General features: G+C 44.7%; 1 protein-coding gene and 1 long non-coding RNA gene across 2 annotated transcripts in view; one reads left to right on the top strand and one right to left on the bottom strand.

Annotated features, from left to right (window-relative positions):
- The window catches only part of LOC137634437 (INO80 complex subunit B), a 29,036-nt gene extending 17,589 nt beyond the window's left edge, over positions 1-11,447 (top strand). The window contains exons 4-7 of the mRNA XM_068366835.1: positions 847-982; positions 1,342-1,442; positions 2,468-2,643; positions 11,269-11,447. Coding sequence (XP_068222936.1) covers positions 847-982; positions 1,342-1,442; positions 2,468-2,643; positions 11,269-11,416 — 561 coding nt within the window. The 3' untranslated portion in view covers positions 11,417-11,447. The remainder of the gene's footprint in view (positions 1-846; positions 983-1,341; positions 1,443-2,467; positions 2,644-11,268) is intronic.
- LOC137634438 (uncharacterized) overlaps positions 1-14,901 on the bottom strand; it is a 62,824-nt gene that overhangs the window by 12,641 nt on the left and 35,282 nt on the right. The gene's annotated exons all lie outside the window — the stretch shown is intronic.

Below are 14,901 nucleotides of genomic sequence, written 5' to 3'. Positions count from 1 at the left end.
TTTAATAAGTTTATAATAAAAGGAAGTTAATCGAAGAGGCCTATAAGAGGCGGAGAGATATAAAATAAATCTATAACTTTTGTTAAGCAAAATTAAGAAAGAGAGTCTATACTCTCTTAGACACCAACACTTCCGTCTAAGGGAAGGGTCGGCCATTGAAAGGTGAACGAGAGTACATACTCTCTTCGTCACCATAATTAATCAAAATAATTCCAAAAGCTAACTAAGCTAATATAGAAGTTTCCAGTAAAGCGACAGCCGAAATCAAAGAGAAATACTTCACCAAAGTCGTGAAAATACTCCAAGAACATAAGCGTATCCCAGAACGTCTTGCCGGAAGCACGACAGAGGAATAATTGAGGAGGTGTCAACAAGAAGTACTTGAGTACCTGGCCACAGGTGACGCTGGTAAATACACCCCCTTCTAGTATTGTGATAGCTGGCGTATCCCTCCATAGAATTCTGTCGGGCAACGGAGTTGACAGCTACATGATTATCGGGTAAGTTTAATATTGAAAACTGTCAGTTTTTTCGATGCTCTGTTTTGGTGAATAATGCTGGCCAGCATGGTGATGAATACTGGCCAAACTCCAAACTTGAATAAGGACCTGTCTCAGGCCTTTGTCCTGCAGTGAACTAGAAATGACTGCATTTGTTATTCTTGTTGTTGCTGTATCCATTAATCTACTTTTTAAAATAATGGTTCCAATGATCTTTCTAGATTTCCTCAAACCAAATGCAGCAAATACTCAAAATGCTTTTAATTCATTTATTGAAGTTTCTCATATAGTGCGTCAATGAGTTTTTATACATTCATACTTGCATAATACCTATTATTATTTTCAGGTTGATGACGAGCTGAAACGCATGAAAAATCCAAGACTCATGACAGCTAGACAGAGAGCTATGTTTGAAAAACGAGATGGTCCTGACGACACATTTCCTATTATTCCTGCTGAACCGTTGCTGTCATTACCATCTGGTAATTTAAGAATTCACTTATTATTATAAATATATTGAAGAGAAAACGGAAGGCTTTTCATATTTTAATCTATGAAAAATTACTTGAGTAATTTCCAGACACGTACAGTAGTTGGTTTTAAGTTTTGATAGTAAAATATGAAAGTAATTCATTCTCATTTGCATTGTCTAAAGAACCAATACAATTGAAAACTATTCAAGTACAGTACTGTACAGTACTCTAAAATGGTTTGTGAATCCTGGTGGTAGATTTATAATTATATAATTATAATATAAAAGAAATGTAAACTGTCAGCAATTTTTTTTTTTTTAATTGAGTAACTAACTGTTCATGTCATAAGTTTTCTTATTTTTCCCCAGGCTTTAAGGAGAAAATAGTTACTGAAGAAATGCTTGCAAAAAAAGCCATCAAGACACAGAAGAGAAGAGAGCAGGCGCAAGAGAAAAGAGAGGAAGACAAGGTATGTTATGGAGATGCTGAATGAAGCTGTTCAAAGGAGGGGTGAAATTTTTTATGAATAACATTGCTCTATAAGTGTTCTTGCATAATTGCTTTTCGATGCAAACCTAATCTATATATTGAAACTAGTATGGGAAATCAATGTTGGTTACTAATCAAGAGATCAGTTACTTTATTCCTTACCACTTATATTTTTCTCGATCAATATTACTTATTATATAACTATGTAGCCACTAGGAATTCAGTTAACTCGTGCATCTTGCACATTTACTTCGTTCTTATTCCATTAATATTTTCAAATACAAACCCATTACTTTATGGTTATCTATCTGTTGTTAGCAGTAACCTTCAGGCACCCATTGAGATACTACCCCTAGAGAGTTATTGAATCCATTCACTGACCAGACAATACTACATTGGATCCTTCTCTTTGGTTACGGCTCATTTTCCTTTTGTCTATACATACACAGAATAGTCTAGCCTATTCTTTAGATATTCTCCTCTGTCCTCATATACCTGACAACAATTAGATTACCAAACAGTTCTTCCCCGCTCAAGGGATTAACTACTGCAATGTAATTGTTGGTAAGGGTAGAAGAGACTCTTTAACTATGGTAAGCATCTCTTCTAGGAGAAGGATACTCCAAAAAGAACCATTGTTCTCTGGTCTAGGATAGTACCATAGCCTCTGTACCATGGTCTTTCACTGTCTGGGGATAGAGTTCTCTTGCTTGATGGTAGACTCGGGAGTTTGTGTTGAAATAACACTTGTTTTCTTAACAAGGGGAAGAACTTTAGTAATTTCATGCATCTTTCTCCAATGTTATCAATGTTGATTTGAAGCAGAAACTTTATTCCAATGTTTACTTCTTGGAACTAAGGCTTTAGTAAGCCCTATGAGACCATACGAAATATGACTTGGTGGCTTCGTGCTAATGATATGAAATATTTCAATGAATTTTAAATGGTCTGCTTGTCAACTTTCAACAATGAAGTAATATTTTGTTCTTTTATACCTCCCCACAGAAAAAGACGGTTGACCGGCTGCTAAAGAAACAAGATTCCAAAATGCAGAAGTTTAACAACAGAATGAAGTTCAACAAAAAAGAAATTCCAATGTACACCTATGTCAATAATCAAAATATGATATCCATATCTGTCCCGCAGTCTTTTGAGTTTTTCCTGAAGCCACAAAAGGAAAGGTAAGTTATATAATTTATACTTATAACTTTCCTATTTTATGCTAGCAATTTTGTATGTACTGTACCACTATATAAGGGTAAGGGAGATGTGCATGAGTGTTGTAATTCAAGAGGTATTAGTTTGTTGAGTGTAGTTGGAAAAGTGTATGGTAGAGTACTGATTAATAGGATTAAGGATAAAACAGAGAATGCAATCTTGGAAGTACAGGGTGGTTTTAGAAGAGGTAGGGGTTGTATGAATCAGATTTTTACAGTTAGGCAGATATGCGAGAAATATTTAGCAAAAGGTAAGGAGGTGTATGTTGCGTTTATGGATCTGGAGAAAGCATATGATAGAGTTGATAGGGAAGCAATGTGGAATGTGATGAGGTTATATGGAGTTGGTGGAAGGTTGTTGCAAGCAGTGAAAAGTTTCTACAAAAGTAGTAAAGCATGTGTTAGAATAGGAAATGAAGTGAGCGATTGGTTTCCGGTGAGAGTGGGGCTGAGACAGGGATGTGTGATGTCGCCGTGGTTGTTTAACTTGTATGTTGATGGAGTGGTGAGAGAGGTGAATGCTCGAGTGCTTGGACGAGGATTAAAACTGGTAGGCGAGAATGATCATGAATGGGAGGTAAATCAGTTGTTGTTTCCGGATGATACTGTACTGGTAGCAGACACAGAAGAGAAGCTTGACCGACTAGTGACAGAATTTGGAAGGGTGTGTGAGAGAAGGAAGTTGAGAGTTAATGTGGGTAAGAGTAAGGTTATGAGATGTACGAGAAGGGAAGGTGGTGCAAGGTTAAATGTCATGTTGAATGGAGAGTTACTTGAGGAGGTGGATCAGTTTAAGTACTTGGGGTCTGTTGTTGCAGCAAATGGTGGAGTGGAAGCAGATGTACGTCAGAGAGTGAATGAAGGTTGCAAAGTGTTGGGGGCAGTTAAGGGAGTAGTAAAAAATAGAGGGTTGGGCATGAATGTAAAGAGAGTTCTATATGAGAAAGTGATTGTACCAACTGTGATGTATGGATCGGAGTTGTGGGGAATGAAAGTGATGGAGAGACAGAAATTGAATGTGTTTGAGATGAAGTGTCTGAGGAGTATGGCTGGTGTATCTCGAGTAGATAGGGTTAGGAACGAAGTGGTGAGGGTGAGAACGGGTGTAAGAAATGAGTTAGCGGCTAGAGTGGATATGAATGTGTTGAGGTGGTTTGGCCATGTTGAGAGAATGGAAAATGGCTGTCTGCTAAAGAAGGTGATGAATGCAAGAGTTGATGGGAGAAGTACAAGAGGAAGGCCAAGGTTTGGGTGGATGGATGGTGTGAAGAAAGCTCTGGGTGATAGGAGGATAGATGTGAGAGAGGCAAGAGAGCGTGCTAGAAATAGGAATGAATGGCGAGCGATTGTGACGCAGTTCCGGTAGGCCCTGCTGCTTCCTCCAGTGCCTTAGATGACCGCGGAGGTAGCAGCAGTAGGGGACTCAGCAGTATGAAGCTTCATCTGTGGTGGAAATGTGGGAGGTTGGGCTGTGGCACCCTAGCAGTACCAGCTGAACTCGGCTGAGTCCCTGGTTAGGTTGGAGGAACGTAGAGAGTAGAGGTCCCCTTTTTTGTTTTGTTTCTTGTTGTTGTCGGCTACCCCCCAAAATTGGGGGAAGTGCCTTTGGTATATGTATGTATGTATGTAATTTTGTATGATGATCTGCTTAATGTAGCTGAAACTGTAATATTCCATGAGTGGAAGAGAGCCCTTGTTAGTACCCTCCACATGGACGTTTCCCATGTGAATCTCACAAATATTAATACAGTACAGTTTACTATTATTACTATCTAGGCTACATGTTTACAGTTCTGAAACTTTTGTTTCTCAATTATGGTCATGACTTTAATTCAGATTCCTTGGTGTCTAATGGCTATTATTGTACGCAATGGTCCATGTTATTTTTTTTTTTATTAAAATCTTTTATAAAATCCTGGATTTAATTGCCAGTCAGATTATTGGTTGATGAGTATTAACATTTTTCAATATTAAACTTAGCCGGTGATCATATAAGCTGTCAGCTCTGCTGCCCGACAGAAAAACCTACGGTCAAAATACGCCAGCGATCGCTATACAGGTAGGGGGTGTACATCAACAGCGCCATCTGTCGAGCAGGTACTCAAGTACTCCATGTAAACACAGAATCAATTTTCTCTCTGTCGTGCCACCGGCAAGACCTACTAAATTCGCTGTTGCTTACTGGATTGGTTTTCACAGATTTTGGTGAAGTACACATTTCTAGTTATTAGTTTTCGCTTTGCAGAGGTTATCTTCAATACTTCCTTGCATTCTTTTATTTAATTTTGGATTATTTGTTGACGACTTGGATAGATTTTGAATTCCCCTTTGACTAATTCAAGATGGCTGACCCTTCTCAAGTCCCTAAATACAGAAAGTGTAGTGCTAGGGACTGTTCAAGGCGTCTTCCGAAGGCCTCTATCGATCCGCACACCGTTTGTTCCAATTGTCGGGGTAAAACCTGTCAATTGGAAGATCGATGTGAGGAATGCGTTGGGCTTTCGGAATTCGATTTTCTCGAATTCCTGAAATATTCACGTAGGCTAGAGAGAGATAGAGTCAGGAGAAGTTCATCTCGCTCCGTTGATTTTTCCTCTCCCCATGCCCCACAACCTATTCCTTCCCCTGTAGTGGTTGCTCCTGATCCCCCTTCTAGCACTCAACAACCTTCGATTGCAGATATGATGCGTGCCATCCAGGCTCTGGGTGAGAGAGTCGAGTCATTGGCGAGTGACCGTAACCAACTCATGGCAGACGTCAAGGAGTTGAAGGGTAAGAGTGCAGTGGGTAGTGACAAAGTGAGTGGTAGTGTTGTGGAAAGTGTTAGTGTTGCGCTTGAGGGTGCGTCTGTTCGTGCCTGTCGTCCTCCCAGTCCGGGACCTCTTGCAAGCTCCCAAGCCCAGGGGAGAAGCAATGTCGTACGACCAAAGGGTTCGACAGGCTTTAATCAGCGGACAGACGTTCCCTCCGTGGTTTCGGACGTATCTTGCCAAGATCGCCCCACCCACTAGAAGACGAGAGAGCCCATTTATTCCTCGTCTGCGGAAGATGTTTCTCGGAAGAAACAATGGACCAAGGTCTCACGACCTCTTAAACGCAAGTCGGTCCCTTCCGCGCAAGTCCAACGGCCCAGTTGTAGCCACTGGGTCAGTTCGGACTCGCTGCAGTCTTCCGATGACTGCACACCTCCTAAGAGAGGCAAAGCGGTACCGCAACAGGCAGTAACACCGTCTGTTGCCGCACCTGCTACTGTTGACCCTAAGTGGTCTTTGCTGCAGACCATGCAGACACAGTTAACATCTTTAATGCAGGACTTTCGTGCGGAGAAGGTTGACGCTGCACCCGTTAGCCTACAACCAACCACGGTTGTGCGTCCAGCAGACGCTGAGGCTACCTTCTCCCGCACTCCAGCTGTGAGAGTCCCGCCACCCATGCGCAGTGTACCCTGCCAGCCGCATGTTGACGTTCAGCGACGCACGGAACCCTCCGTTGACGTTCGCGAGTTACAACAACAACCTAAGTTGTTTTGTTTTGACGCGGTGCGTCAACCTCCGCAACCCACTGTGGTTACCACTACTCGCCCACAGCAGACTAGACAGTCAGGAGTAGACGCTTTGCGCCCCCGCGCAGCTATGGTTGTTGCCAGCTCACAGACTGGCCAACAGTTCCATGACGTTGCGTCCAGTGCAGTCACGCATGCACCCGTGCTGCCGGACTCAGCTGACCAGCCAATTCCTACTCCTTTGCCGCTTCCTCCTCAGCATTCAGACGATGGACTCTCTGATGATGACGACGCTGCACACCTTGACGACCCACACACGGACATCGACGAACCCAAGACCACGCCTCCCTCATTGGACTTTAGAAAAGTTCTTGCACTGTTCAAGGAGATGTATCCTGATCAGTTTGTTTCTGCAGCCCCACGCTCTCCTCCATCTGAGTTCGCTTTAGGCACGCAGTCATCCGCGCCTGCCTTTACGAAGCTCGTCCTCGCCCGCTCGTCCAAGAGAGCTTTAAGAGTGTTGGGAGATTGGATGCAGTCCAAAAAGCACCTTGGGAAGACAGCATTCTTGTTTCCCCCTGCGAAACTCGCTTCCAGATCGAGCGTCTGGTATGCCACGGGAGAAGTTCTCGGCTTGGGAGTTTCTGCCTCTGCCCAGGGCGACTTCTCAAGTCTAGTAGACTCTCCCCGCAGGCTGGCCATGAGACGCTCCAAGATTTGTTGGACTCCTTCAGACTTAGACCATCTGATGAAAGGAGTGTTCAGAGCCTTCGAAGTGTTTAACTTTTTGGATTGGTGTTTGGGAGCGTTGAGCAGGAAGACCTCCCCTTCTGACAAGGAAACTTCCATGCTCATTATGTCCTGCATGGACAAGGCCATACGGGACGGTTCCAGTGAGCTTGCGGCTTCGTTCGTTTCCGGGGTCCTCAAGAAACGGGAAAACCTTTGCTCCTTCTTGTCAGCTGGAGTAACACAATGTCAGAGATCGGAGCTTATGTTTGCTCCTCTCTCTAAGTGCCTTTTCCCAGAGGAGTTGATCAAGGAGATTGCTGCCTCCTTGATTCAAAAAGACACGCATGACCTGGTTGCGTCATCTGCCCGCAAAGCCACCCCTTTGCCTACCGTGTCTAGACCCAGGATGGATACTCCAGCGTCAAGATTTATTCCGCCCTTTCGTGGCAGAGCCTCCAGCAGAGGAGGTGCTCGTGCCGAAGGGAAACGTGGGAGTAAGAAGAAAGGTACCAAGTCCTTTAGAGGCAGAGTCTGACTGCCACCTTCTTCAGACAGCAGTGGGAGCCAGACTCAAGAACTACTGGCAGTCCTGGGAGGACAGGGGCGCAGATGCACAATCTGTGAAGTTGCTCAGAGAAGGGTACAAGATCCCGTTCTTGCGCAAGCCCCCTCTAGCAACGACTCCCATCGACCTCTCTCCCAGGTACAGAGAGGAGGACAAGAGACTAGCTTTGAAGCAAGAGGTGTCTCTCTTACTAGAAAAGGGAGCGGTAGTCAAAGTCCGGGACCATCAATCCCCGGGCTTCTACAACCGTCTCTTCTTAGTGGTAAAGAAGACAGGAGGGTGGAGACCGGTGCTAGACGTCAGTGCTCTGAATGTCTTTGTCACAAAGCAGACGTTCGCCATGGAGACGACAAAGTCTGTTCTAGCAGCGGTCAGGAAGGAAGACTGGATGGTCTCTTTAGACCTCAAGGACGCTTACTTTCACATCCCCATCCACCCAGATTCCCAACCTTTTCTAAGGTTCGTTTACGGGAAGGTTGTCTACCAATTTCAAGCCCTGTGCTTTGGCCTAAGCACGGCGCCTCTTGTCTTTACGAAACTGATGAGGAATATTGCCAAATTCCTGCATTTAGCAGACATCAGAGCCTCCCTCTATTTGGACGACTGGCTTCTAAGAGCTTCGTCCAGTCGTCGCTGTCTGGAGAATCTAAAGTGGACTCTAGATCTGACCAAGGAATTGGGTCTCCTGGTCAATATGGAAAAGTCCCAACTGGTCCCATCCCAAACTATAGTGTACCTAGGGATGGAGATTCACAGTCGAGCTTTTCGGGCTTTTCCGTCGGCCCCCAGAATAAGTCAAGCCCAAGGATGCATCCAGAACATGCTAAAGAAGGACCGATGTTCAGTCAGACAGTGGATGAGTCTGATAGGGACGCTTTCATCACTGGACCAGTTCATTGCGTTAGGGAGACTGCACCTCCGTCCCCTTCAATTTCACCTAGCTGTTCACTGGAGAAAGGACAAGACGCTAGAAGCGGTCTCGATCCCCATTTCCGAGAAGATGAAGTCATCACTGACTTGGTGGAAGGACAACATCTACCTCAGAGAGGGTCTGCCCCTGGCTGTTCAGACCCCCAACCACGTTCTCTTCTCGGACGCATTGGACACGGGCTGGGGTGCGACATTAGACGGTCGGGAATGCTCGGGCACTTGGAACTCGGATCAAAGAACGTTACATATCAACTGCAAGGAGCTACTGGCAGTTCATCTGGCCTTGAAAAGCTTCAAGTCCCTCCTTCTAGGCAAGGTGGTGGAGGTGAACTCAGACAACACCACGGCCTTGGCGTACATCTCCAAGCAAGGAGGGACCCATTCTATGACGTTGTACGAGATCGCAAGGGACCTCCTCACCTGGTCAAGAGATCTAAACCTGTCTCTAGTAACGAGGTTCATTCAAGGCAACATGAATGTCATGGCGGACCGCCTCAGTCGGAAGGGTCAAATCATCCCAACAGAATGGACCCTACACAAGGATGTGTGCAAGAGACTATGGGCCACATGGGGCCAACCTACCATAGATCTCTTTGCAACCTCGATGACCAAGAGGCTCCCAACTTATTGCTCGCCAATCCCGGACCCAGCAGCAGTTCATATAGATGCTTTTCTACTGGATTGGTCCCATCTAGACCTTTATGCATTCCCCCCGTTCAAGATTGTCAACAAGGTACTGCAGAAGTTCGCCTCTCACGAAGGGACAAGGTTGACGTTGGTTGCTCCCCTCTGGCCCGCGAGAGAATGGTTCACCGAGGTACTTCAATGGCTGGTGGACGTTCCCAGAACTCTTCCTCTAAGAGTGGACCTTCTACGTCAGCCACACGTAAAGAAGGTACACCCAAGCCTCCACGCTCTTCGTCTGACTGCCTTCAGACTATCGAAAGACTCTCGAGAGCTAGAGGCTTTTCGAAGGAGGCAGCCAGGGCGATTGCTAGAGCAAGGAGGACATCCACTCTTAGAGTCTACCAGTCGAAGTGGGAAGTCTTCCGAAGCTGGTGCAAGTCGGTATCAGTATCCTCAACCAGTACCTCTGTAACCCAAATAGCTGACTTCCTTTTATACCTGAGGAAGGAAAGATCTCTTTCAGCTCCCACGATCAAAGGTTACAGAAGCATGTTGGCAGCAGTCTTCCGTCACAGAGGCTTAGATCTTTCCAACAACAAAGATCTACAGGACCTCCTTAAGTCTTTTGAGACCTCGAAGGAGCGTCGTTTGGCCACACCAGGTTGGAATTTAGACGTGGTACTAAGATTCCTTATGTCAGAAAGGTTCGAGCCACTACAATCAGCCTCCTTTAAAGATCTCACTTTAAAGACACTTTTCCTCGTCTGCTTAGCAACAGCTAAAAGAGTCAGTGAGATACACGCCTTCAGCAGGAACATCGGATTTTCATCTGAAACGGCTACATGTTCTTTACAGCTTGGTTTTCTAGCCAAAAACGAACTACCTTCTCGTCCTTGGCCGAAATCGTTCGATATTCCAAGCCTTTCTAATTTGGTTGGAAATGAACTAGAAAGAGTCTTATGCCCTGTTAGAGCTCTTAAGTTCTATTTAAGACGAACTAAACCTTTACGAGGACAGTCAGAAGCTTTATGGTGTGCTATTAAGAAACCTTCTTTACCTATGTCAAAGAATGCAGTTTCCTATTATATCAGACTGTTGATACGAGAAGCTCATTCCCATCTGAATGAGGAAGACCATGCTTTGCTGAAGGTAAGGACACATGAAGTTAGAGCTGTCGCAACTTCAGTGGCCTTCAAACAAAACAGATCTCTGCAGAGTATAATGGACGCAACCTATTGGAGAAGCAAGTCAGTGTTCGCGTCTTTTTATCTTAAAGATGTCCAGTCTCTTTACGAGAACTGCTACACCCTGGGACCATTCGTAGCAGCGAGTGCAGTAGTGGGTGAGGGCTCAACCACTACATTCCCCTAATTCCATAACCTTTTTTAATCTTTCTCTTGAAATGTTTTTTATTGTTGTTTTTGGGTTGTCCGGAAGGCTAAGAAGCCTTTCGCATCCTGGTTGATTTGGCGGGTGGTCAAATTCTTTTCTTGAGAAGCGCCTAGATTAGAGGTTTTGATGAGGTCCTTTAGTATGGGTTGCAACCCTTGATACTTCAGCTCCTAGTAGTCGCTCAGCATCCTAAGAGGATCGCGAGGCTCAGTAAGGAAGACGTACTTAAAAAGGCAGAGTAATTGTTCAAGTCGACTTCCTTACCAGGTACTTATTTATTTTATGTTTGTTATTTTGAATAACTGCTAAAATGAAATACAAAATACTTAGCTCATAATAATGTAAACATGTAATGCTGGTCTCTACCCACCCCCCTGGGTGTGAATCAGCTTATATGATCACCGGCTAAGTTTAATATTGAAAAATGTTATTTTTATTAATAAAATAAATTTTTGAATATACTTACCCGGTGATCATATATTAAAGGACCCTCCCTTCCTCCCCAATAGAGACCCAGTGGACCGAGGAGAAAATTGGTTCTGTGTTTACATGGAGTACTTGAGTACCTGCTCGACAGATGGCGCTGTTGATGTACACCCCCTACCTGTATAGCGATCGCTGGCGTATTTTGACCGTAGGTTTTTCTGTCGGGCAGCAGAGCTGACAGCTTATATGATCACCGGGTAAGTATATTCAAAAATTTATTTTATTAATAAAAATAACATTTTTCAGCTCCTTTTGATACATTAAAGAGAAAGATGTAGCAATTTAGAGGATATACAGTTATTGTGAATGGTGTATTTAGGTATTAGTAGGCTGTAATATTTTCTTCCTTTTCCAGTGAATGTCCGAAAGTGAAGGTGTGTGGTGTAGAAGGCTGTTCAAATCCGAAGAAGTACTCTTGTTCAGAAACTGGAATTCCCCTTTGCAGTCTTCAGTGTTATAAAAAAAATTTGGCTATACATAAGAGTAAGATTAGGGCCCAATAGATTTTATAAGTAAATGGTATTTATTTTTAAATGATGGTTTCATTTATGCCTGACATTATGACAGTTTACAACTACCCTTGGTGTTGGAAGAAAATATGATATTTTCATAATAAAATAAATTTTTGAATATACTTACCCGCTGGTTATATAAAAGAGCTGAAGTCCCTGACGCCAGAGCAGAAATTCAAATCTCGCGCTATCGAAGATACGCCAGGTGTACCAACCGCACCCCAGCGGTAGAACAGGTGGAACTACACACCAACTCCAGTTCTTCCATGCCTCATAGCCATACCATAGGTAGTCTCTAGAGGGGAGGAGGGTGGGTGTTAAATTTATATAACCAGCGGGTAAGTATATTCAAAAATTTATTTTATTATGAAAATATCATTTTTAAATATAGAACTTACCCGCTGGTTATATAAAAGAGCTGATTGACACCCCTTGGTGGCGGGTCAGAGACAGCTACATATAGAAAATTCACTTAAGGGTTACATACAATAAACTTAAGCAGTTCTCATCTGATAAGGAAGCTGACAGCAATGATACTCTGCCTCATTTCGTCCGCTATCCTTAAGAGATCTAGTAATCCACTCGGGCTGAAAATCTCTAGGAGCTGTCAAACGGTACAACCACCTATAACATGACAGAACCTCAACCAATACCCTTGTTCCGGGTGCACTCAAGGAACAAATTGACCACCTAACCAAATCAAAGATTGCGGAAGACTGACGCCCAATCTCCACAAACAACCATAACAAACGAGTTCCAAGAGATAGAAAAGGGGTATTAGGAAAAAAGGGAACGTAGTGGTAGATCATTCACCTACTATCGCATTTGCCGCTATAAAAGGACCCAACGTAAAAAAGTCCTCATAGCGAGTCTGAACATTCTTCAAATAATGGGATGCAAAAACAGACTTACTTCTCCAAAATGTTGTATCCATCAGACTTTGCAGAGAACGGTTCTGTTTAAAGGCCACTGAAGTCGCTACCCGCTCTGACTTCATGTGTCTTGACTTTGAGGAGCCTCTGATCCGACTCATCACACTGAGCATGAGCTTCTCGAATCAACAATCTAACGAAAAAAGACAAGGCATTCTTAGACATGGGCATCGAGGGTTTCCGGACTGCACACCACAGAGCGTCTGAGTTATCTCTCAGATTCTTAGTCCTGTCCACATAAAGCCGTAGCGCTCTAACTGGACAGAGAACCCTTTCCAATTCAACGCCAGCCAAATCAGAAAGGTTAGAAATCTCAAAGGATTTGGGCCATGGCCGAGAAGGGTTTTCGTTCTTGGCCAGGAACCCCAATTGCAAAGAACAAATGGCTTTCCCATTCCGAAAACCAATGTTCCTGCTTAAAGCGTGTACTTCACTAACTCTTTTCGCAGTGGCGAGGGTAACCAGAAAAAGGGTTTTCAAGGTTAAGTCCTTAAATGAAGCCGAGTGTAAAGGCTCAAATCTGTCACTCATGAGAAATTTAAGGACAACATCCAAATTCCAGGCGATGGGAGCTGTTTGAATCTTCTTGGTCGTATCAAAAGACCTAAGTAAATCTCGTAGATCTTTATTATTAGAAAGGTCTAGGTTCCTGTGTCGAAAAACCGTCGCCAACATACTCCTGTAACCTTTAATAGTAGATGACGAGAAGTTATGCTTAACTTTAAGGTCCAAGAAAAAAATCTGCTATTTGGGAAAGCGAGGTACTGGAAGAGGAAATCACGTTAGTCCTACACCACTCCCTGAACAACTCCCACTTGGACTGATACACCTTGATGGTTGAAGACCTTCTTGCCCTTGCAATTGCCTTGGCTGCCTTCTTCGAAAATCCTCTAGCTCTAGCGAGTTTTTCGATAGTCTGAAGGCAGTCAGACGTAGAGCTCGGAGGTTTTGATGATTTCGGGCCAAGTGAGGTTGTCTGAGAAGATCGGGTCTCATGGGAAGGCTTCTCGGAACATCCACCATCCATTCCAGTACCTCTGGAAACCAGCTCCTTGACGGCCAGAACGGAGCTATCAGTGTCATTCTGGTCTCCTCGTGTGAAATGAACTTCTGAATCACTTTGTACAGGATCTTGAACGGAGGGAAAGCATAAACCTCCATGTGTGACCAGTTCATCAGAAAAGCGTCTATGTGCAAAGCTTCGGGGTCTGGAACCGGAGAGCAGTAACACTCTAGCCGTTTGGTCTTCGCGGTGGCAAAGAGATCCACGAGAGGTCGACCCCATAACCGCCACAGACTCTTGCAGATGTCCGGGTGCAGAATCCATTCTGTGGAGAGAACCTGACCTTTCCTGCTGAGTCTGTCTGCACTCACATTGTTGACCCCCTGGATGAACCGCGTCAAAAGTCACCTTCCTTTCCTCCGCCCAGACGAGAAGCAGTCTTGTAATCTCGTACAGAGGCCAAGAGTGGGTCCCGCCTTGTTTCACAATATAGGCCAGAGCTGTCGTGCTGTCCGCATTGACTTGGACCACCTTGCCCCTGATCCGGTTTTCGAAGCCGATGAGAGCCAGATGAATAGCTAAAAGCTCCTTTTGATTGATGTGGAGAGAGGTTTGCTCCACCGTCCAAGTCCCCGAAAGCTCCTGCTTCTCTAGAGTGGCTCCCCACCCCGAACTGGAGGCGTCGGAACACAACACGAGGTCTGGGTTCCTCTGAAGTAAAGACAAGCCTTCTTTCAGTCTGGGCTCGTTGTCCCACCATTGAAGATGAGACTTGATGGAAGCCGAGATGGGAATGCAATCCCTGTCGAGGCTGTCCCCTTTCTTCCAATGGCGGTTGAGATGAAACTGAAGAGGACGCAAGTACAACCTCCCCAGGGTCACGAACTTCTCTAACGACGAGAGAGTCCCCAAAAGGCTCATTCAATCTCTGACGGAGCAAAGATCTCTCTTCAGGAACATTTGGACTTTTAGGAGGGCTGCTTGGATTCTCACCGACGACGGAAAAGCCCGAAAACTCCGACTGTGAATCTCCATCCCCAAATAAAGAATCTCCTGGGATGGAATCAGTTGTGATTTTTCCGAGCTCACCAGGAGACCCAGTTCTCTGGAGAGATCCAAAGTCATCTTGAGGTCCTTCAAACAACAATAGGCTGAGGAGGCTCTTATCAGCCAATCGTCCAGATACAGAGAGGCCCTGATTCCCCTCGAATGCAGCATGCTTGCCACGTTCAGCATGATCTTGGTGAACAATAGAGGAGCCGTGCAGAGTCCGAAACAAAGAGCCCTGAACTGGAAGACCTTGTTTCCGTCCACGAACCTCAGATAACGTCTGCAGCTGGGATGAATCGGAAGGTGGAAATAGGCATCCTGAAGATCTATAGAGACCATCCAATCGTCCTTCCTCACAGCTGCCAGAACTGTTTTTTCTGAGTCTCCATAATGAACGTCGAGTTCTGGACGTAACCATTTAGCACACTTACGTCCAGAACCGGTCTCCACCCCCCGGAACTCTTGGGTACTAGGAAAAGGCGGTTGTAAAA

Source organism: Palaemon carinicauda, chromosome 44 (assembly GCF_036898095.1).
Source record: "Palaemon carinicauda isolate YSFRI2023 chromosome 44, ASM3689809v2, whole genome shotgun sequence".
In the NCBI taxonomy this organism is placed as follows: domain Eukaryota; kingdom Metazoa; phylum Arthropoda; class Malacostraca; order Decapoda; family Palaemonidae; genus Palaemon; species Palaemon carinicauda.
This window is presented reverse-complemented; position numbering and strand designations above follow the sequence as displayed.